At 44.4% G+C, this 24,445-nt stretch overlaps 1 protein-coding gene across 1 annotated transcript; it reads left to right on the plus strand.

Moving 5' to 3' along the window:
- The first annotated feature begins 14,032 nt into the window (after positions 1–14,032).
- On the plus strand, positions 14,033–17,270 carry LOC131593086 (trypsin I-P1-like). Its single transcript, XM_058865300.1, has 5 exons — positions 14,033–14,157; positions 14,863–15,031; positions 15,637–15,890; positions 16,515–16,651; positions 17,031–17,270. Exons 1-5 carry the CDS (start codon positions 14,118–14,120, stop codon positions 17,178–17,180), a joined length of 750 nt encoding a protein of 249 aa, XP_058721283.1. The 5' UTR covers positions 14,033–14,117; the 3' UTR covers positions 17,181–17,270.
- Positions 17,271–24,445: the final 7,175 nt, after the last annotated feature.

Here is a 24,445-nt window from a genome sequence, read left to right on the forward strand (position 1 = left end):
CTGAGGCTAGCTTGCAGCAAAAGTTTCTAATGGCTTAATAGTATAATTCAGTACATAAGAATAATTTCAAAAGTTTCAGGTTTCTGTGAATTCTCTGAATGAGTCCATCTTGTTTAAAATCTCAGTAAGTCATGGAGTCAGCAAGTGAAAGATCAAAGACCTTCTTCTGAGAAAGAGAAAAATGAAATGCAGTAACAAACTAGCAGAAAACTGAGGAAAGAGAAGGGAAAGCTGTTCTTAAAGAATATTTGTAAATACTCAGTAGGAGCATATAAAGAGTGGACATAGCATGAACTGACCACTAACAAAAGCTAGATAAAAAGCAGTAGTTACAGTCAAGGACTTTGTTTACTTGGCCAATTTCTGCTCTCAGTCTGACAAGTGTAAAATGCATGCTATGAATGCAAGACAAATGCAAACTACCTATTGAAGTATGCTCTACCTGTGACTACTAATAAGAAGCTGTGGTGCTAAGTGGTAAGTTCCACCAAAGAGCCATTGGCCATGACTTTGCCATGCAGATGCATTTTATTGGGAGAGAAGGAAATACAATTAAGAACAAAATAAGCTGCTCTAAAATAAAGATTTAGTAGCAGGACAAATTTTTTAATCAGATGGTTTTAAGTCCTCTCTTGCCATGGACTGCCTCTGGATGAGAAGACTTTTGCAGCCTTGAGACAAAAAGTTTCTGTGATCAGGCTCAGTCCTATGTTAACATATATAAATGGCTCTGGGAACAGATTTGTTTCATGTCTTGCCAAGAGTATGGGCAAGCCAAGATAATTTTTGACCACTTATATCCAGCTGTGCAGGAAGCCCACATAAGTTTCTGTTCCAGTAAAACACCATCCAACTCAGAGAGAATCCAGAATCACTTGCATGATTCAAATTTTGTTTTGTTTACCGTTATGAAGAGATCAATTTTAGCATCCAGGAATGGAGGAATAAGTAGGGTAATAGAATTTAAAGGGAACAATCCAAAGCCAAGCACACACAAAATATTACCACATTCATTGTCAACTGCAATAAAACATCATGGCAGTGCCCTTCAGTATGCCCTGAAGCTGCAGTATGCTCCACAATAAAATATTTAATAATTATCACAGAATAAGAAATAGAATAAAGCCAAGTGAAAGCCCAAAGCGTGAGAGCAACTCGAATAAGAAAGAGCTCTGAAATCAGGATGTGATCCAGAGAGTATTTTTATTCCGAAGACATTAATGTGTTGGTCAAACTGCCTTGCCACTGACCTCAAATAACAGAAGTTCTGCCTGACGTGTTGGGTTACAATATCATATAAACCCAATTATAGAACTTTGAAATCAATACAGAGCTGTACAGAATTGTGCTGTCCAATAAGGATATTTCCAAGTCCCATGAGTACTAGCTCTTAATACAGCAATAGAGAGAGATAGGAATAATAAATACCCTCGAGCTTGATTCCACTGTTAACTGACCTGCACTTGCAGAATTGCAAATGGAAGTTTTGTCTCCTTCACAAACTGTTTGTGTCAATTAATTGTCTTTCCATATCTTTTTTGTCTGACTTCTAAGAGTGTTACCTCCAATTTACCTGTAGAGAATATAGACTAGCTCTAAATAGTAGCCTTGCAACTCAGGATGCATGCTAGAGAGGATACAGCTTGTATACCTTAAGATTACTCCTATCCTGAAGATTGAAATTGCATTGAATTAAAACTCTGGTCTTATTTAAGAAAACATACCGTCCTTTGGAGGACAGGGAAAAATGTCAAAAATAGTGTCAGTCTTTTTTTTTTCAGTGAAATTCACAGCAGTACTAGCAGTAGTCTGTGTCTGTAAGACTATGTATCAAGCAGATTTTGTGACTGGGATAACTCTCCTTATGTAGGGTCACAGATCATGAGATGCATCCCAGAGGGGATTTACTTTTAACTAAGTTAAATAGATGCAGAAGAGCTCTAGTCCCTTCATCAATTAGGTCTAGTGAATAACCTTCACTGTGCTGATGTTAACCAAGTCATAGAGCTTGAAATAATCTCATAAATAAACTCTGGGGCTTGGAATTGTGTGGACTAGGATAAATATGACCTGAATAAGATTGTGTAAAATACTTGGTCTGTGACACAGCTGTTGAAGCCATTATTATTTAGCAATTATATCATCATAAAGCTGTGAACTGTGAGGTGCTCACTGGCAGCATTCCAGATCCTGGAAGCCCATGCCAAATACTTATCTTGCTCACTTTGCCTCCACAACTAAAATAATTTTATGTTGAGAGACTGTTTTCATACAGTAGTTCAAGAATGAACTGCCCAAAGAGACATCTTGAAGATATAGTGAAAAAAATAGGGAATAGCAAGGATCAGAACAGTTGAGCTAGGATTTTCATATCTATTCCCACAGAATCTTTCCCTCAAATCCATCCTGGTTTCTTACATACTGACTTCAGGAAATAGTGAGATGAATTCTTCACAGCTCTGTTCTCTGTGGGAAAACACTTTCAACTTTTTTTATTTTCCTCAGGCATTTTGACAAGATTAAAGATGAAAAAATGCAGAAGAGAAACAGAGAGGTGAAGGAAGAGAGAGCTGCTTAGTGAATTAATGGTGGCCCACAGGATAATTCCTCTTCCTGCTTAGAATTCATTTAGCTTTAATGGTTGTTAAGTGGGATTCGTATAATAGGTTGTGTCTTTTAAAGCAATTAATTTGCACAAGCTTAGACAATTCAGAGGGAACCATTACAGACTTAGCTGTCTCTTCGGTTTATCTTCCTCAAGAGAAAGTAAGCAGTAAATCAGCATTAGGAATTGAAGGGCACCTATTTCTTGAAATAGCCCAGGCTGGGAACGGTATAGGTTCCAAAATCTGAGGATAGCTTGTATGTCTACTGGGTCAAGGGTAAGTTAACTTTTTACTTTGCAATGTTCTATGTAATTTTTATAGGACTAATGGTGACAGAAATGACAGTCTTGCAGCTAAAATGGCACATAAAATCTCTTCTAGTTGACTTTAAAGTCAGTAAATGGAATATATACTCCTGGTAGTTTCAGCAGGTAATCTAACTGTTCCTATGAGACTAGGACTAGGATTTGCTTCTTCCAATTTATTAAGAGTGCTAGGAGAGCAGGACCTCAATCATAAACCCATACAGTTTAATGGAACAATTTTACTGTTTTCAATGTATCTTACTTCAGTGCACTGCAGGCAGCATAACAGCAACCTCCAAAAGGAAAGTTGAAACATGGTGCAGATACAAAGAGTCAACTTATTTGGTACAGAAAAACATATCTTCCTCTTCCCTGGGTGTGAGAGTCAATTTAGAAATTATCATTTATTTACACAAAAATCTCAAAAATTAAAAGAATATTTAAGACTCTTTGGTTTTGAGATTCAATCTATGGAAACACATTGAATATCTTGAGGTTGGAAGGAATCTCTGGAAATTATCTAGGCTGACCTCTGCTCTTGAATAACAGTCAGCTAGAGCAGCTTTCTCAGTATTCAATCAGGTTTGAAACATCTTCAAAGATACTCAGTATCCAAAGATATTCAAGGGCTGTACAGCATGGCTGGGAAACCGGTTCCTGTGTTTGACTACCCTTACAGTAAAAAATGAGGGGGGTTATGTTTAAACAGAATTTTCTGAAATTGAATTTATGCCTCTCACACAACTGAGAATAGCTGATATTTTTTTCTTTATTCAGACATTCATACCCATCAATAAGGTTTTTCCTGAACCTTCTTTTTTTAATTTATTAATTTTTTTAATCCCAGATCTCTCACCTTCCCTTCATATGAAAGGTGCTCCAGTCCATTCATGATCTTAGTGGCTCTTTACTGGCTTGCTCTAGCATGTCCATATAATTCTTGTGCTGGGGAGTCCAGAACTGAATACAAATCTCAGATGTGATCTTGCTGGTGCATAATAGGGGTAACAACTTCCTTGATCTGGGAATACTTTTCTAAGTGCAGTCAGAAATGCTGTCAGACTTATTTGCTGCAAGGGCATGTTGCTGACTCATCTTCAACCTTTCCTTGAGGACTCCTACATCCCTTTTTTTTTTTTTTCTTTTGCAAAGCTGCTTTCTAACTTTGGTACGTGAGGCTATTCTTTCCCATGTACAGGATGTTCCCTTTCTCTCAACAGGTGTATCAATCTGTCCTCCCAGCTTTGTATCATCTGCAAAATTGCTGAGGGTGCACTCTGTCCAACTGCCCAACTCATTTTTGAAAATGCTAACTTGTGCTGTACAAGAGATGGGGGACATCAATCATCATTTTCCACCACTGCAGTGAAGAATGATAGGTAACAATAGCAAAGGTCTTCCATAACGAAGAGTATTTTAGAAAATCTATCATCTATTTTACCGGCAAACACGTTTTCTGCAGTGACAGAATTCTCTAGGGAACAGTCTGATAAATAAGAGCATGCTCTTTTCAGAAAACAAACAAACAAACAAACAAAAACCCAAACAAAAACAAACAAAAAACCACCAAGAAACAAACTGGTGGGTGCAGGACAAAGAAACTGTGTTAAGAACTGACTTTGCAGAAACTAGGAGTCAGCAACAACTCTTCCAGGCACTGATGCCCTATGCCTACTAATGTATCTACTCCAAAAAGTTATAAAAAACAACTAATTACATACTCAAAATGAACCCTTCTGCAAAAGCTTCATTGCATGAGATCTCCCAGACAAGACAGGACCCTTGCTGGGGAAGCCTGGCTGACTCCAGACTCTGTGATATCAGTAATCTTTAAAGTGAGACTTCTGTTCTTGATTAGCCTCACTCCTGAGAGAATTTTCTTGAGTGTCATACTAGTAACACTTCCTATAATACATAGTAAGTAGAAAGCAATTATCTGAGTTTTAATTCACATTCCTTAGAACATTAATAAAACATTTGGGCAATGGGAAGAATATAGTGAAAAGGCCTTACAAAGCCAGAATAGTTTTTGAAATTAATTAAAAGCTTAGGAAATTTGTCCTGCTGGAAGTCTTCCTAACCTCTCTACAGATTTACACACTATAATAAATTACCAGCTGCATCTGAAGAGTCCACTCTATCTCTACAACTGTAAAATGACATGTTATAGCTTTGCTGAACTTGAGACCCCAGTGTTAAGTTCAAGGTTCACAAAACCCTTGAAGTTTCACCCTTAAATTGTATTGAACCCAGAACATTTCAATACCACATTTATTTACTGGTCTAAAGCAAGACAGCTGGCTAATGAGGAGGGGTCAGTCACAGGCATAAGAAGAGGCTGTGTGAGTAGCATGAGAACTAAAGTGCTGAGCTAGTGACCCAGAGATATGGTGGGGGACCACAAGGGGCTGGGACTACATGGTCTTTAAGGTCCATTCCAATCCCTTAACATTCTATGATTGCCTGATTCTAAAATTCTGTGATTCTGTGTTGTGTTTCACTGGAATTGATCTGGTCCTTGATTTCAGTAAAGAACCATCTTTTCAGGCCATCATTTTCTGAAAGCTCTAGTTTTTGCTTGCCCTAAGTGAGCTGGTGGCTTACTAAGTGAGCTGGTGGCTTACTTACGTTATCCTTCAGAGACAGAGGCTCCCCTGAAGCACCTGCAGGGAAAATGCACATGTGCTCCTCCCATTCAGATGCTGGTGCATCCAAGAGGATGGAATTTTAAAATCAATGTAACATATTTCAATGAAAATCTCCTGGACATGGTACTTGATGCGCATTTCATGGAATGATTTTATTTTGTGTGAGAGCAACAATAACAACAGACTAGTAAATGATTTGACTCTTATTGTACTGGCTAATGAAAATGATTACACAACTGTCAAAGAACTGGGACTTGGACCTGCCCATTTTCTCATGCATTTCAAACACCAATGTTACTGGTCAAAAAGCACACACTATAGAAATAATCTAGCATGCTAAGATGCTGTAATTATTATTTGTAGATAAAAACGTCATGTGTTCCAGGACACTGGCACTCTACAACAATTTAAATTTGTGGGAAAAATGCAAAATGATTCTTACTCTGCTTCCTAGACTAGGAAAAACAGTTAAATTTATTTTGCAACATGTAAAACTAGTGATAAAATTATCTGTTCCTCTGGTAATTAAGGGCAAGATGGATCATAGACTCTTTATCATTGATAGATCAATAGTACAGGTACTATGTCATTAGTAAAAAACCCTTTTTATACATTTTCTGCCTGACCTGTGTTACTGACTTTGATGACTAAACCCTTCTGCTCCTTATGGAGAGCTGACTATTGTAAAGGGCTGAATAAAGTCCAGTTTTGTTCACAACTTTCCCTCCATGCAAAAGTAGTGTTAAATACCAGAAAATTTCCAGCAGATGGCAAACAAGTTGATTAGTGTCCAAGATCATTAGGTGGCACATGACATACAACAAAAAACAAGAGACCTGCTATTCTTTGGCTTGAAGAATAAGGGTAGGTGGGGCTAGGGGAGGTGTGATTCCAACCTTTCACTACCAAAAAGGACAGATGTAGGGAAATAGAGACAGTGCATGCCATAATGACAAGATGGAATGGTTAAAGGTTGCAGGAATAAAAGGAAAAGAACTTGCCCTTGAGGGTCCCACTGTGCCAGAACAGAATGTGCTCAGAAAGACTGTAGAATCTCCCTCCTTGGAGGCTTCCAATTCTCAGATGGGTAAGTCCCTAAGCATCCTCTTCTAGGTTATAAATTGGAATTGCTTTAAGTTGGAGGTTGGACCACAGACCCTCACTCCCTGGATGTTCCTTCAGGCAAAAAGTATTCTGTGATTCTATGAAATTGCCTCTTGATTGTCAAAGAGCACAAAGTATACAGACACTTAAACGGGATATGACGCTTCAGTGCTACTTTTTGCTATAAACATCCCATTGTATTTCTTTCATGCTGGGCAAAGTGAAAATAACTAATGTAGAGTGTCCCTGTCTTAAGATACCCACTATGTATAGCTAAAACACACAAAAAAGGCAGAAAGATAAACAGATAGAAGGGTGATGTTATTTACTGAAGGATCAGTGGAATAGTACAACATTGCTGTCAGAGGCAGAGTTAAGACCTGTATCACTGAGAAATATTCTAGGGAAAAAAGTATTTTCTTTATCCTGTTAAAATGCAACTCCTCTCATAATTATAATTAAAAATATCAGTTTTCCAATGTAATCATTTGCCAATGAACTGATACAGACATTTCTATACAGTCATTAACAACCACAGTTACAATTATTGGGCTTGCCAATTACAGTTTCATTAGGATGCCTTGGAAATGTAGAAGAAACAGAGGAAATGGTGGAAGAACTGGCAGAAGCAAGGACTGGCAGCAGGCAGCAGAAGGCCAGGAAGAAGCAGAAGGAGGAGGCAATGGAGAAGGTGACAAAAGAAGTTGCAAAGGGCTGCAGCAGAAGCAGAGGAGGAGAAGGTGACAGAGGAAGTGATGTAAGAAAGGAGGTAGAAGAAGATGGTAGAAGAGAAGGAGATGGTGAATGAAATGACAGAGCAGGTGACAGAAGAAGCTGGAAGCAGGTGGTAAATAAGGAAAGGTGGAGGTGTGGAGGTGTGGTGGAGTGGAAGGTGGCAGAGGCCAAATGCAGAGGGATACAGTGGCTAAAGGGTGGAAGTCATGGAGTGGTGTGGTGGTGAAATGCAGTGGTAAAGGCAGTGAGACAGAAGGCAGCTTCAGCATATGGAGGCAGTGGCTGATTAATTCAGCAGTGGAAGGTGGCAGCAGTGGGAGGTGGCAGAAGGCAGCAACAGGAGGCAGTGATGGAATGTGACAGCAGACTGCATTGACAGGAGCTGGTGGCAGCAGAAAGCAGTGGAGGAAGACAGCAGAGACAGGCGGTGCATGAAGGCAGCAGCGGTGGAAGGAGGCATCAATAAATGGTGGTGGAAGAAGACAGAAGAAGGTGGAGGTGGCAGAAGGAAGGCATTTGCGTTGGAAGGTGCCTGTGGCAGATGAAGGCAACAGAAGCAGGCAGAAAAATAGGAGGAGGCAATGGTGGAGGGAACAAAAAAAGGCAGAATAAAGGAGAAAGAAATGGAGGAGGCGAAGAAAAAATGTCGTAAGAAGAGAAAGAAAAGGCTACAGACAAGGCAATGAAGGAAGGTGGCAGAAGACATTGGAAGAAGAGAAAAAGGAGGCTATGGAAGAAGACAGTGAAGAAGGGGGAGGAGGAGGTGTACTGGTTGTGCATTAATTGATATTTAGTAAAAAGAAAGAAAGCACTTGCAGTAATTATTTTTCTGAGAGAAGCTACTAAGAGCTTCTTCTGTGCCTGGAAAAAATTAATAGCTGGCTAGTTCTAAAAATTAACAACTTTTTAAACAGTGAAAGTAAAGTTGGAAGAAACAAATGAGGAAGCAATAGAAGAAGGCAATGGGAGAAGGAGCAAGAGACAATAAAGGAGATGAAGGAAAAAGGTGGCAGAAGAAGTTAAGGACAAGGCAATGGCGGTGGCAAGAAAGGCAGTGAAAGAAGAAAGGGCAGAGGTGACAGACTGTACCAGAAGTGTTTAACAGAAGAAGAAAAGGAGGATGTGAGAGAAGGCAATGGAAGAATGTGCTGGAATTAGCAAAGAAGGAAGTGATGAAGAATGTGATGAGGCAAGTGATGGAGGAAGACACCAGAAAAAGGTGGCAGAAGAAAAGGAGGATGTGATGGTGCAGGTGACAAAAGAACATGGCAGAGGAAAAGAAGGCAGAGGGAATGGAGAAGGTGGTAGAATAAAGTGTCAGAAGAAGGCAGCAAAAGAAGAGAAGGAAGACTTCATGGAAGAAGGTGTTATAAAAAGATCAGGAGGCAATGGAAGAAGGCAGAATGAAGAGAAGGCCATGGAAAAAAGCAGAGGATGAAAGTGGTAAAAGAAAAGGAGGTGACAGAAGAGGTAGAATAGAATAAATCAGTGGAAGCAGGTGGCAGCAGAAAGGAAGGAAGAGGCAATGGATTAGGATTAGGAGAAGATGCAGAAGGAGATGGAGGAGGTTACTGTCCTTATTTTGGCTATCATAGAGTTAATTTTCTTCTTAGTAGCTGGTACAGTGCTACGTTTTTTAATAAGAGAATAATACTGATAACACACTGATGTTTTGGATGTTCCTATGTAGTGCTTACTCCAAGCCAAGGACCTTTCAGCTTCCCATGCTCTACCAGCAAGGAGGTGAACAAGAAGCCATGGGGAAGCATACCTGGGACAACTGACATGAACTGGCCAACAGGATATCCCACACCACAAAACACCATCTTTAGAATATAAACTGGGAGGAGCTGGACGGACAGAACTAATTGCTGCCCAAGGACAGGCTGAGCATCACTCAGCAGCTGGTAAGCAATTCCACTTTGTTTTTCTTGTGTTTTCCTTCTCTGTTATTGTTATACTTTGTTTTAAGAATTAAAGAGTTCTTATCTCAACACACAAAGGTTTTCTACTTTTTTTTCCTGATTCTTCTCCCCATCCAGCTGGAGGACTGGAAGTGAGGGGAGTGAGAGAGCAGCTGCACTGTACCTAGTTGCTGGCTGGGGTTAAAACATAATGATTCTTTTTTGGTGCCAATGCGCACCACGAAGGGTTGAGATAACTACAGATCTGACCAAAGTGTGATGAAAACAAATAATTTTTTCATATTTTCAAAAAAAAAAAGAAAAACATTCATTTTTATCAGCTTATGATATGATAGAATTGATAGTTTTGAAATTAATCTGATCTGTGTGCTTAGCATTGCTGTCACCTCTGTGTTTTGGGAGCCACCTATTGGGAACTATTAATAATTACATGTTTTGCCTTTTCTCCTTGCAGACCCAGCATAAGGGGGAAAGTTCCTCCCTCCCTCCTGAAAAAGATATGCTGGCAGTAGAAGAATACGAAGGAGTTACAGCAGAAGGTGGCAAAAGAAGGGAAAGAAAGATGGAAGCAGTAGAAGACAAGGAGAAGGGGAGGAAGAACAGAGTGGAATAAGGTGGCAGAAGAACATGTCAGAAGGTGGTATTGGAAGAACAGGAAGAGGAGGAATAGGGCTGTGGATGATGTGCAGTAGAAGATGACAGAGGAAGGGACAGAAGGAGGCAGCAAAACAAGTCACTGGAAAACGAAAAAGAGATGACTGAAGAAGGTGGCAAAAGAATACGGCAGGAGAAGGTGGCAATGGAAAAGTTCTTCAGTGGTGAAGAAAAGCAGCATAACTAGGGAAGGAAAAGACAGTAGAGAAGACAGTGGAAGAAGAATTTTAAGAAGAGGAGTCAATGGAAGAGGTAGTGGACGAAGATATCAGAAGGGGAAAAGGATGATTAGGTGACTTAAGGAGACCACAGCAGCTTGTGGCAGGAAACGGTAGTGGAAGAAGACAAGAAGCTCTCCTTGGGGAGCATTTTTAACCATCCCAAAGCCTCTCCTTTCCCTCTGACTCTGCTCTTCTCTCTCCTACTTTCCCAGTTCCTTCTCCACCACAACTGGAGACTGTATCTTGGTTGCCACAGGCTTGCTTGGCCACACTCTACTCTAGATGCCTGGTTTCTGTGCTTCAGAAAAGGAAGCAAGAAGAGGGCAGGAAGAAATTATATCAAGGCAACTGGAGACATTCCAGGACACAGGGAAATTTTCCTCAAAGCCTGGAGAAGAAAATGTGCATCACCATCAGTTGCTCTCTAGATCAGATTTAAATAATGATGCAAGCAATATAGAAACAAGCTTTAGAGGAATGAAGATATAAGCATGTTTATCTAGGTATCCTTTCTGAGAGACAGAGAGAAGAGAAACTGTGTGGAAAGCAGTGTTCTGAGTAGTCTTTATGTTTCCCAGGAAATACCGGGGTTTTGCTCCTCCAGCAAATCCTTTATAACTCAGAATCAGTAGGACAAGTGTTCCCATCATTTAAGCCCTATTCCCACTTCCCTATCTGCCTGAACGAGAACAGCCCATCAGCACTGTCAGATAATTCCACCTTCTAACACATACCTTTATCAAGTCAGACCTGGCCTGTGCCCTCCTATCCTGTCAAAAGGGGCTGAGGTGTTACCAGGAGACCTTGTATGCTACAGAAAATGAAGGCATGAGTAACTCTCCAAACCTTTGCAGGATTTAAGCAAACCTGACTGTCCTTCTCTGTGTGATAGGTGACACACTGGCAAAAGGCTGAGAGCCCAGAGAGATAACCTAATGATCTCTGGTCTCTTTCTGGGTTGTAGTAGCAGGGAACACTCCAACACCAGGCCATTCCTGGGGACAAGGGAGATTGGATTGGGTGTCCTTCAACCTCACAGCCCACCAAGGATTGTTATTCCATGTGTCTCTTCTCTTTTTGAGGCCATGTAAGTGTTTTGCATGCATAAAAACATGTGGAAATTACTTCATAGCTTTCCTAAAATAGAGGAAATATCCTTTGCTTGCTCTGAACCAGCCACACTCACCAAGTTTTCCATGCTACTCTCTAAGAGATAAAAAAAAATCCATTGTTCCTCAGGCTTCCCAGGACACTCATATTTTTATAAATCCCTGTTATGTCCTATATACTCTTTCTCTCTAGGACACTAAGAATCTATGTCTTTGGCAAGGGCAGGAATAAAAGAAAAGCATTCTGGCCATAGGTGAAAGAGAAATACAGGCAGAGAGAACAAGGCAAGAGGCGATGATGGCTGTTTTGTTCAGGTGTGGAGAGCTGGAAGATAAGAAGCTTAGGAGAACATACCAGCTAGTCCCAGAAAGGAGACAGGTGGGAAGAGAGCATCAATGCAACCTCTACCACCAAGTTCTGTGAGGTATAAAAGGACTACCCTCAGAAACTCCTCCTGATTTATGCTCCTAGGAAGCTTTATCTCTATCAGTCCATGGTTTTACCAGGTTCCTTTTTCCCAGGATCTTGCATCAGCCTGGATAAATGTATATCCTTTATCTGAGCCCAGTGTTGATACAGCTGACCAAAATACTTGAACTAGGAACATGGAGTTCCAAAAAAATAAGCTACCATTGCTTGTCCATTGATAATACCTAACACAGCTGCCCCTCAGTCACCAGTCCTCCTCCTCCTTCCTTTGCCCCTGGAGCTACTAGCTTTCTACTACAGCATCACTGAATGAAATGAGAAATTTGTTTACAGCAATGGACGTACACCCTTGAATGTATTCATTGAAAGACCCTGCAAAAAACATTACAATGGGTCAACGGAATGCTCAACAGCACAACTGATTACAGAGCTTGTCTATGCCAATGGCATGCCAATTGGACAATAAAATTAGAAATTTCAAACTAAACACTTTAGTAAATGGGAAACTTTTAAGGAGCTATAATCCAGATCTTTGGCTGTGAGCTTTAGCAGTAGCCTGGGATGAGGTCAGGAGTCTCCTCTTGCTGATTTAAGCAAGTAGCACAGGTAACCTCACAGCTCATGTTCCTCTTGGGGATTATCAGCCAGCCCTATAGGATGAATTTCCTGCTCTTAAAAATAACTTAGAAGTTAAAGATTAGGGTAGATTAAATAAGTAACAAAGAAAAACAATAAAAAGTACCAAGATAAAGGCAGATATGGTCAGGCTGCCTGATTCAAATGCTCACTTCCTAATACACATGAAACTTGTGTGGATATTAAACCAAATGTAAAGCTCCATGAAAGGAAGGAAAGGGAAGCAGTCTTAGCCTAAGGGTTACCTTTTATGAGAACTATAGGTCAGGAAAAGTATTGTTCTAAAACATCAGTCTGCTTCTACGCCAATGACATGTTTAGAAATTTCAAACTAAACACTATAGTAAAAAATATGGGACATTTCTCTTGCTCCACTTAGTTACGATGGGATTGGAGAGCTTTGGTAATTTTGGACCCTCTTAGTCCTGTTACCAACATTTTCCTTTCCCACAGGAAGCTTCTAATCCTTCTTTCTTTCACAGGATAAAACATGCTTGTAAGAAAGCTGAGTGCTAATACCAGTTCAAGGGCCAACAGAATTCACACACTCCCTTGGAGGAATCCCTGGCCTTGGACTTGTACTTCAACATGAAAGGAAATTTCTGTCACAACAGTGACACTGTGTATATCAGTCCTCCAGGGCCCACAAAAAAGTTAATCAAGAAATGGAGAGGAAGAGTACCCCTATTTAGTCTCTCAAGCTATTCCATCATCTCCAAACATATGGCTTCTCTTTACTGTCTCTGGAGAGCATCCTGTGGCTGTCAGGAGCTAACACAATGAAGTTGGCAGCTGCTTGGAGAATCAACATGATTATTCAGCAAAGCATTAAGCTTTGGTAAACTTTGCATCATGACAGAAATCCCCACTACTGCAGAGCGGGATTTCAGAAGATCTCACTATTTGTGTTCACAGCATTATTGCTCATCCACATTACATTCATAAACATCACCAATATACGGAAATTCTTGTGTGGCAAAAATGAGTCTCGGTAGAATATTCCAAAGATGAATAAAAGCATGGTTTGGTACTTAGGCAGATATTTTAACACAGGTTAGGAGAGAGAAATTAGAAAAAGGAGATGCTGAGCATTCCCACATTGGAACTATTTAACTTGGGAAGTGGTGGGGGGGCACAGGATAGTTTTCCTATCCTCCCTTTTGAAATTACAATGGAGGAATTTGATTAGGAAAACACTGTGTTGCATATGATGAAAACACACATTATTCAAGAAAAGGAATTTGCTCAAATAAAATTAACAAAGTTAACGACTGGGTTTGCTGGATTTTTTTTTTTTTTTCTCCAAATAAATGCCATGTATCTTCTGTCCACTACCTACAATATCCAACCTCAGGTAAAAATATACATTTTTAAGTAAGATACCATTAGCACAGAGGAATCTGAAAGAAGTTTGAGAGTTGTTCTCAACAGGTGTTATGTATAAGAATGAGACAAACAAACAACTACACATCTTCCAAAGCCAAAAGGTATTTTTAGATTGAAGGCTACCTTACGGAATAATTAAAATAGCTCCCTATCTTACCAGGGGTTTATGATTAACAGGAATGTTATTTGTACATTCTCCCAATGCCTGATAATGCCCACATTTGGATCTTCAAATTTTCAGCTGTGTACTTTTGTCTGGAGAAAACCTTGGACTAGAGATAAGACCATTACCAAAACTGTATTTCTAGCAGCTCCCACGTCCAGTCAACCAGTCTGGGCTTGAGGCTGAACCAAGACCATGAAGTGCCTGCTGCTTCTCGCCTTTATTGGGGTGGCTGGTGAGTATATTTTTTCTTTCTATTTCTGCCATTTATTAGGAAGCTGATTTTCTGAGCAAAACTGCAAGGTAGCCTATTGTGGGAAAGCCAAGTCCAGTTTTGACTTGCAGAAGTCAGAGCCCTGAAACATCCATCTTCTCTCTGTTCATAATGCCTTGTGCCACAAGCTGGGGAATGAACGCCTTCATTGGCATGGAGTTCCTGACCCAGCTGTAGAGATGTGGCCATAGCTTCAGAAATTGGCTGCCTCCTTCTTCAGGACTAAGGAGTGCACAGGGAATAGTTCTGGCCCTGGAAGTCAAAAAGCAACTGCAAAATTTTGGACCCTGGGTTGGTGCTCCAAGAAAATAGCCCTGCACACGTGTTTTGACCTTTTCCCTCCGTCAACCCTTGACTGTTTCATAGACGGGACCCTCAGAAAGACACACTCGTGATCCGATCCAACAAGGACATTTCTATGTCCTTACGTTCCCTCAGGGAGTAGCCAGCAAGGCTTTAGCTTTGTGAGGCACCAGTGCAGGTCTGATCCCATTCTTTGAGGGTACAGCAAATGAATGTGCCTTAGACCTGCCCACCACTGCTGCCCTGAGTGCCCTTAGAAGGGGAGCCTACAAGTGAGAGGCTTCAGACAGGCAGTCACAGGGCAGATTACAGGCCACATTACCTTAGGCCAGCTATTGACACACGGCACTTCTTGTCTCCCAGTTGCCTTCCCCACCTTTGCTGAAGATGATGATGACAAGATTGTGGGAGGCTACACCTGTGCAGAACACTCTGTGCCCTATCAGGTGTCTCTGAATTCTGGATATCACTTCTGTGGAGGTTCCCTCATCAGCAGCCAGTGGGTCGTGTCGGCTGCTCACTGCTACAAATCGTGAGTGAAAAAATTGCATCCTTCTATAACCTCCATCTGTCTTCCAGTTCCCTTCTAGCAGGAATTCTGAGCTCTGAGACAGAAATATGTAACTGCCTCCATTCTGACCACAGACAGCCGAGGCACAGGTGGACCATTCAGGAAGCAGGGCCGAGGCATGCTGAGGGGTTTTCTACTTCTGCAAATGTTTCTTTGAAAGCAGAGCACTTTCTGATATAACAATGGGATAATCAATCAACCAGTTCTGGGCTGTGATTCCTTATCAATTGCATGAATCTTGCTAAAGCATTGTCCCTGGAGAACAGGAAGAGGAATGAGGTCACGCCAGAAGAGTTTCCCTTGTCCCAGAACATTTGTAGAAAGGGGGCTGCTATGTATTCAACTGCTGTCATGTATATACAAACCTGCAGAAATTCACCACCTGGACTGGGAGTGGGTTAAGATCCTGGTGTGGATCCCCAGGGCTCCCTGCAGGACAAGAAAGATCCCCTGCCCCAGAAAGCTTCTGTTGCAGTGACGTTGGAGCGCATGCATTCACTGACAGGGAGGTTTCTCTCAAGCTGCCAGGAGCAGTAAAAGACACACCTTGTCCTTCTCTTTTCCAGTCGCATCCAAGTGCAGCTGGGGAAACACAACCTGGAACTCAGCGAATCTACTCAGCAGTTCATCAACTCTGCTAAAGTCATCCGCCACCCTGGCTTCAGTGCCTACACCCTGGACAACGACATCATGCTCATCAAGCTGGCCACCCCAGCCCAGCTCAACAGAGCTGTCCAAACCGTTCCTCTGCCTACCAGCTGTGTGGCCACCGGCACCACCTGCCTGATCTCCGGCTGGGGCAACACTCTCAGCAATGGCGGTGAGTAGTCTGGGGGAATGTACAGACCCTTGGGGGCACAGGACAGACTCTAAGACCTCACCATCAAGCCCAAACAGGACAGGCTAAAACATAGGGAAGTGTTGTGGGACAGGTGTTTTGAGCAATGGGTCAGTCTAGGGACTGCACAGTGCATGCATAATGTCAACAAAGTTGTCAGTTCCCTGAGGAGAAGGGTGAAGTCCAGGACTGTGGCTCTAGAATTCCTACGAGAGACCTCCATTCTCTCACACCCATGGACAGAGATGTCCAGGCCGAGTGGTGATTATTCCACTGATCACATCTAAACCTGCACAAGAGCAGAGGACGGTTTTCCTGAGGCTCAGGTTTCTTCCAGTGTCTGTATCACAAGAGTGGCCCCATTCTTGCCAATTGATGAAATTCCAGGGAGCAGAAAATTTAAGGTGACTGCAGTGTAGAAGGGTGGGCCCACAGGTACAATTTGTTCCATCTCTACAGAATGAACCTACTCAGTGTTTACTGTTGAGAGGATGCAGGATGGCTGCTAGAACAGGGGGGGCAAGCATTTGCTTTTCTGCTAAGGTTATCTCCAAGCTGTGAAAAGGACTCAGCAGCCATCAACCATCTCTCGCTATTTCCTTGCAGTTTACAACCCAGATGAATTGCAGTGCCTGGACGCTCCGGTCCTCTCTGCCTCTGAGTGCTCCGATGCCTACCCCGGGCAAATCACCAAGAACATGATGTGTGTAGGATTCCTGGAGGGAGGAAAAGACTCCTGCCAGGTAAATCATCTGCCTCTCCTTTCCCAGTCATTTCTCTCCTGCCTTTACCCAGATGAAGGAAAAGGTACACCCACTGCATTGGCACATCTGAGTTTTTCAGTGACAGCAGAGGCTTTGGGCACACATATCCTGAATGTTTGCCAAGTACCACATCTGGCAAAAATGGGCAGCTGACTCATCCTTAGCTGTGGTGCCCTTGGAGCTCAAGTCAGGCATGGTAGCATCAGGTGGAAAGTGCAAATCAGAAAGAGCCTTTGTAGAACTTTTGTGCAGGGTATGCCTGACAGGGCTTCCTCCCAAAACAGTGATCTCAGGCATCTCTGGCTCATTGCTTAGGCTGATGCCATTTGCTGAATATCCATACCCTTTGTGTGCACAGGGAGATTCCGGCGGTCCCGTGGTCTGCAATGGACAGCTCCAGGGCATTGTTTCCTGGGGTTTTGGATGTGCCCAGAGGGGCTATCCCGGAGTTTACACCAAGGTCTGCAACTACGTCTCCTGGATCCAATCCACCATGGCCTCCAACTGAGATGCTTTATTGGTGTGACCTGTATTTTCTCACCATCATTTCTGTTCTTTTGGATCTGTACAAGTAAAAGTTGTGAAAAATTAATAAAGACTTTCAGGCAACCCTACTTTTTGCACTGTTTCTCTGTGAACTTCCATTCACATTCAATTCCCTCCACTGTGAAGCATTTAGCTTTCTGCAAGACACAAGGACTACCCTGACTCATCTACTCTTCATAATCATCAGGAAAAAACAGTGGATGAGCCCAGGGTAATCCTCACATAAATTTTCATAATCTATCAAGAACAGAAGCTGGAAATTCTTTACTGGAGTGTGAAGTGCAGGCTTGGTCAGGGGAGCTGCAGCTCATTCCATAGCTAGGGGACACGGAGATGCTGTCTAGTGCTCAAGTTGTTGTGGTTTAAGCCCAGTCATGCACCAGCTGTTTCAGCCGCTCACTCACTATATGCTTCCCCTGGTGGGATAGGAAAAAGGGTAAAACTCACAGGTTGAGATACAAACAGATCAAAAATAGGAGCAAGTAAAAAGGAAAACAGAGAGAAATAAAACTCAAGTCAATCCATGTGATGCACAATACTCTCACTCATGACCCACTGACACGATGTCCAGCCCGTCCTAGAGCAGTGATAGGCAGCAGCTGGCCAGCTCCCCTCAGTTTCCATACTGAGCATCATGTTGAATGGTAGGAAATATCCTTTTGGCCAGTTTGGGTCAGCTCTTCTGGAAATGCTCCTTTCCACCTACACATGCCCCTGCTTTCTGGCAGAGTATGAGGCACAGTAAAGTCCTGGATTAGGGGTAAGCAGTACTTAATTACAGTTAAAACGCATCACCGTAATTCTCATAGTTAATTCAGAACACAGCACTATGCCACAGTCCCCACCTGTTGATCCTGCCTCCTGTCTAGCACGCAAATGCCGTTTTCCTCAGAACTTCCACTGAAATTTCTCCTTCAGCAAAACCCTGAATTGGGTGACACCCCATGAGCCTCCTCCTTCCCAGCATTATGAGGCAGAAGTTCCCCCAAGGGAATCTAGCCCATTTCCACTTGTTTCTCCTTCCCTATTGTCAGGGAGAGCTCCTGGAACAGGAAGGAGAAGGATGAGGGAAAAGTGCTGCCAGCAGACCTCAGCAGAATGGCCTGTGTCTCCGTCCCTGTGTTCCTTCCACCCTTGCCACTGTCCCAGATGTCATCCCTGTACTCACTGGGTTCCCCAGTTATCCCATGCAGATTTGTCCCATGCAGGAGAGGACACGTGGATTTTCTTCAGAGCACAAACAGCTGAAGGCGCAGTGGAGAGGCTGCAGTGGCCTGGGTCTCCTCATCCTGTGAGCAGAGCAGCAGGGAGGTGTCACTGGCAGAGCTTGAGTGAATGAAATTGCACTGCACTGCTGCTTTCCAGACACCAGTGGCTGCATCCCAGTGGCAGCCTCCACACCCCACTGGAGAGCCAGTCCTGTCAGGAAAGCAAATCTCCATGTAGAGGTTAATTCTCAGGACAGAGGGGGCAATGACACAGATGCTCTCTGTCCCTGAGGAGCAATCCCTGAATTTGCCAGAAGAAGTATGTGCCTGACGTCAAACCTCCAGAAGCCCTTGTGCCACAGGCAGCACCAGTCAGGGACAGCCTGGGCTCCCCAGCTAGGCCCCAGTACCCAGGGAGAAGCCATCTCTGGAGGTACTTTGCCTATTTCCTGTCCCCACGGAGAGGCTACCCTGACACCCATCCTCAGCACCTCGTTAGCCTCATGGCTGTCCCTGTGGGCCACACTCCATCCCTTCTCTCTTCCCATGCCAGGGCACTGACTGTCCCTCAGCTCTGCACAGCTATTTACCTTCCTCTCCTACCACTCTCACTGCAACGTCCATGAGGGCCCTCACAGGCCCGGGTGCTTGGGCTGCTGTGGTGTCTGTTGGGGGCCTGCCTCCCTCTCACTGATGTTATTTGTGTCTTCACAGTGCTGCATAGAGAAAAAGAGCTGCCACTTAGCAGGGTGGGATGGGGAGTGGCCAGGCAGGAACTGAACCAGCCATGTCTGGGGAGGACAGGGAAAGTGTATGGGAAAATTCAAGGGACCTCTATGTGGCCCTCATCCCTCATTCCTCCATCTCCCAAAGGCTTCAGAAGCAGAAGTGGAGCAGCCAGCATTCCTCTGCCTTGCCCACACTCAGCCTCCTGTGCAACCTCAGCACAGCTCTGCCCCTACAACCCCATCCTTCCTCCACACCCACCCCCACCCAGCCTGCCCCTCCCACCTGCTGCATCTCTGCAGGGTTTCTGCTTTCCTGCCATTGTTTGTGTCATTCCCCAGGGTTCCCAGCCAGCCAATGCCTTCTCTCATTTCTTGGCCGGCCCCACCTCGAGATGTCTCACCCTCACTGCCTGCTGCCTTTTCATGTCTTTGAGCAGCTACAAGAGGCAGGCTGCTGAGAGGGTCAGGGCTTCTCCCCCATGGTTCCCTGCTGTTTCTTTGTTGCCATGCTGGCCCCTCTGGGTAAGTGAACTCTACTCAGCCCTGAGCACCTCCATCAATCCCACGGCTGCTCTCCCAGCTTTGTAGCCAGTTCCTGGCAGTGCTTCATTCTGCAGAGCTTCCTGTGTTGAGGACAAGCAGTGAATGTGGGATTCAGGAATCCCTGAATCTTCTGCAATGGCCATGTATTTGTCATTCTTTGTGCAGCCCGTAGATGGTGTCTGGATTGGACTCAAACTGCCCAGGAATGCATTTTGCCTATTGTAGTGAGATTGGAAATTCACTTGCTGACCTGAAGAGCTGTCCAAGGACTTGAACTGCTTCCTTGGCTGCCCTCTTTCTTCCCACCCTTTCCCTGCCAACCCACAGTGCCTAGTTCAAACTTCTCCCATTTTCTCCTTCTCCTCACTGCTCCATCTTTCCCTTTCCAGTGTTGGCCCTGGAACAGTCTCAAGACCTGGTGATAAAAGAAGGCCAGCCTGTGAATCTGGAATGTTCCAAGAAGAAATCCAGCAGCACAGCTATGTACTGGTTCATGCTGCTTTCAGAGAAGAATTCCAGGCTGACCCAGCTGGCTTCTGCAATAGAAGGTGGTAACCCATCAGTGGAGAAGGGTTTTGAGGGCCATTTCAAGAGCAGCAAGATCCAAGGAGACAGTATCACCCTTTCAATAGAACATGCCTTTCTCAATGACTCTGGCACATATTACTGTGCTGAGGGTGAGCACAGTGGTGAGACTGAAGAGGGAGCTGAGCACAAACTTCTCCCTGCACAAACAGGACCTGCTTTCCACATTGTGGGTGCTGCAGGAGTCTTCTCATTCATTAGCTCATCTTCTTGACAGCCTTGCCTTACACTTCTTCTCAAATGATGATAGTTTATTTGTCCATCTTCGTCTCCTTGCCTCCCTCTACGCTTAACTCCTACCTGCACTACATTTAAGTTCTGTGTCAGCCCTTCTTCTCCTCTCTGTCTCACTTCCCCACCTCCTTCTCTCTGTCTTCAATATGCATTCCACTGACTTCCTCTTACTGAACTTCAGTCAACCCTTCTCATAAATCTCACCGTCAAACAGAACGAGTGCTTGTGTTGGAGGTTCATGGTGTGCTGGTAGATAAAGGCAAGGCCAGGCAGGTGTGGAAGTAGCTCATGCCATGTGGGAGCTGCCCCCACATTCCTCTGTTACAACGACTTGTCTGTGGTTGTTCTGTGGCTGAGGAATATGAACAGCAGAGCACAAGCCTGTACAAACTCAGGTAAAGTGTTATGTGGATCACTAATTCCTCCATGTAGAGTGGTCTCTGGGACAGGATCCACCTGCCTTCCACCCCTTGATCCACATACATTTATCTTTACAAAAATATTATAAAAATTACAAATTATGTTAGCAAGCTGAGCAGATAACAGGATTTTTCCAAGAGGTGACAGTGTTCTCTTCATCAGTGAGTCAGGTGAAGGGGTAGAGAGTCTTGTCATCAAGTTCACTGGTAACACCAAGTTAGGAGGAATTGCTGATACCCCAGAGGGCTGTGCAGCTCTTCAGATGGGCCTTGACAGATTGGAGAGATGGGCAGAGAGGAACCTTCTGAAATTCAGCAAAAGACAAATGCAGGATTCTGCACCTGGGGTTGAACAACCCCATGGAGAAGCACAGGCTGGTGGCTGATCCATTGGGAAGTAGCTCTTCAGGGGAGGACCTGGGGGTCCTGGTGGACACAAAGTTGTCTATGCCTGTTGTAGTTGATAGCTTGAAATGTATCTTTTGCCATCTTTTAGTTGTGATTTCCCCCTCCCCCCCAGCTTCTCTTTCTCCTGTTTACCTGGCGTCAAGTTACCACGGTTACTGAAGTTTTTCTCCTCAGCCCCACGGCGAGAGGCCGGATAGAGTAAAGAGAGGACCCTGCTGGCATTTCCAGCTGCTTGAAGTTTCTTTAGCCCAGGAGACCCTTCTTTCCAACACGGAAGTTTGTAACTTTGTTTTCCCTGTCCCAGAATGCCCCTGAGCTATGGAAGCTGAGAGGGTGTGCTTATCTTGCCTTCCCTTTCTTTCCCCCGTGTTGCCAGGAAACCAGCCTCCCCCCCTCTCCCCCTCTGCCCCTCTGTGGAGAATACTCCTACACCTTTGTGAGCATTTGAAGAAGTTGGTGACTGTTATTTCTTATCTTAGTGTGTGTAACCTTGATTTGTAGAAAGTTTGTAAGATGTACTAACTGAGAAAAATAATTGGTTCTCTCTGATGTTCCCTCCCTCTGAGAAACCCTGTTACAAGAGACCCCCCCAGACCCCAAACCCTTTGTCTCTCACCCGTTGGATTCCCCTTCACAGAAATAAACTGTGGAATGCAAACCAGAGAGAGAGTCCCCCCCCTGATTTCTTTACTCGCTCTATAGACTTGGATTCTTGAAGAAAATCAGTGAACCCCACAAACATATGCTGGCTCGAAACCCGAGTGAAGAGAAACCTCATCACTGAGCTAGCCGAGCCACACTCGAGAAGATCGAGTCATATGCCAACAGCGGTGGCCAAGAAGCCAATGGTGCCCTGAGGTGCTTTAGGCAAAGCATTGCCAGCAGGGCATGGGAGGTGATCCTGCTGTTCCATTCAGCCCTGGTGAGGCACATCTGCAGTGCAGTGTCCACTTCTGGGCTCCTTGGTACAAAACATCCAAGGAGCTCCTGGAGAATGTCCAGGATGGGAAAAGAAAGATGATTGATCTTTCAAAGTGGAGCATTTCTTCCCTGAACAAAACCTGAGGGAGCTGAGACTATTCAGTCTTGAGAACAAACAACTAGACACTTTACCAATGTCTACAAGAATCTGAAGACAGTGTTCCAAGAGGTGGATCCAGGTTCTTCATGGTGATACCAAGCACTAGGACAAGAAGCAATAGGCAGAAAATGATGCACAGGAAGTTCCACTTGAATCTGAGGTAAGAGCTTTGCAGTGTTGGTGACTGTGCATTGGAGCAGATTGCCCCAAGAACTAGTGGAGTCTCTCTCTCTCTCTCTCTCTCGGGACATATTCCAGAACCACCAGGATACAATCCTGTGCCATGTGTTTGGGATGATTCTGCTTGAGCATGGAGGTTGGAGCAGTGACCCCCTGAGGTCCCTTCTTAGCTGAGCTGTTCTGTGATTCTGTCTTGCATAAGACACACCTGTGCATAGCACAGGCCTGCATAGGCCACTCCAGGTGGTTCCCACCCTGAAGATTTCCATGCTAACGTCCAAGCTTCTCAGGACCTAAAGGGCCCCTCAGGGCCCTACATAGCAGCCATGCCTGTTCAACATCACTAACTCCTCAAATACCATGTTTTCAGCAAGGCTCCCTAGGCACTAGCCTGCCCTCTGCACTCCCCAGGGAATTGGAGACCCTTTCCATGGACACATCAGGCACAGCCTCCTCTCGGCTGGAGTGGTTGGGTGGTGTGAGGATGTGGGGTTTCTAACATAGCCCACTTTCTTTACTGTTTTCTTCTGCTTCTTTAGAGGAATCTGGGGTCTTTCCTGAATCTTTCCCAGGCAGCTGCAGGAAATGAATGCAATGGGACACACTCAGACCTGCAGTGGACTATTTGGGTGCTAGAGGCATTGCTGCTCTCTTCTGCTGATAGGACACAGGGGAACATCTTCACTGCAAAGTCCATGACAGCCTTGAGCAGTTGGATCACTTGATGTCTTCTATGGGCCAGCCTTACCTTACACTGCCTTGCGGTGGTGGGCACTCAGCAGAGTGCGGATGTGCAGAGTCTCTGTCAGACCTCTGTACACAAACTCAGTGCACACAAGCTACCAGTGTCTCTGCCTGCCTACAGGGATTCCCCACTGCCTTGGGCAGGTGAACAAGGCTGTCTGGAGAGAAGAGGACAAGATTTTCTCCAGCTTTGTCCATTTGTGTCCAGGTGCTCTTTTGCAGAGTGCTGCAATAAAGAGGCAAGGAGAGTATCTGTTCTTCTCTGGCACGGAGAAGGTCAGTCTGTAGCAGCACATCTTGTGGGGCACACACTTCTCAGAAATCTCCCTGAGGTGCAGTCTCTCAGGGGGCAGTCCCTGGGCAAAGGCAAAGGCAGCCTGTTCTCTCCTTGAGATCCCTGTTGGAGTTAGAGAAGAGCAGTTACAAATCTATTTTCTGTCATGCCCCAAGAGACACCAGGTTGGCAGGTCAGCAGCTTTTCCCATACCTGGACAACATGTCAGGCCTGACTGAGATAAGCCATGATTCCATAGTGCAGCTTGCAGGGTTGGGAGTGTGAGGGTGGCTAGAGAGGAGAAAAAGAGCAGGACACAAACACAAACATGCCTTCTTGGGGTCTCCTTCTCTTCCCATCATCTTCTGCCAGTTGGTGCGTTTCTGTGCACATGCTCAGACTGCCACACAGCCCCATCGTGCTCTGTGATAGCATTGAACTCTGCCACCTACTGAGCTCCCACCTATTCATGCACACCCACCTCACACACAGCAGGAAGCCAGAGGAGCAGAGAACAAGCACCTCATGACTGCCTGTAGGTGTCATTCCCCACCATTCCTGGACAGCCAACTGCCTGACAGTCACATCTCAGTCTCCTGTTCACTCCCCTGCCCACCCACAGAGAGACGTATCTCTTCCTCTCCACCTCTCCTCTTTCACATCTCCGTGTCTGTGGTGTCACTAGGGGCAGATTGCTGGAAGGAGGGAGCCCTTCTCTATGGATTTCCACCGGTTCCTTGTGGCCATCCTGCTGCCTGGGGGTAAGTGGGCTTCTCTTAATTCTTGAGCAGCTGCACTGGAGCTGCTGCTGTCTCCTCGGCTG

The sequence above is a fragment of the Poecile atricapillus genome, chromosome 1 (genome assembly GCF_030490865.1).
Source record: "Poecile atricapillus isolate bPoeAtr1 chromosome 1, bPoeAtr1.hap1, whole genome shotgun sequence".
NCBI classification, from domain to species: Eukaryota; Metazoa; Chordata; class Aves; order Passeriformes; family Paridae; genus Poecile; species Poecile atricapillus.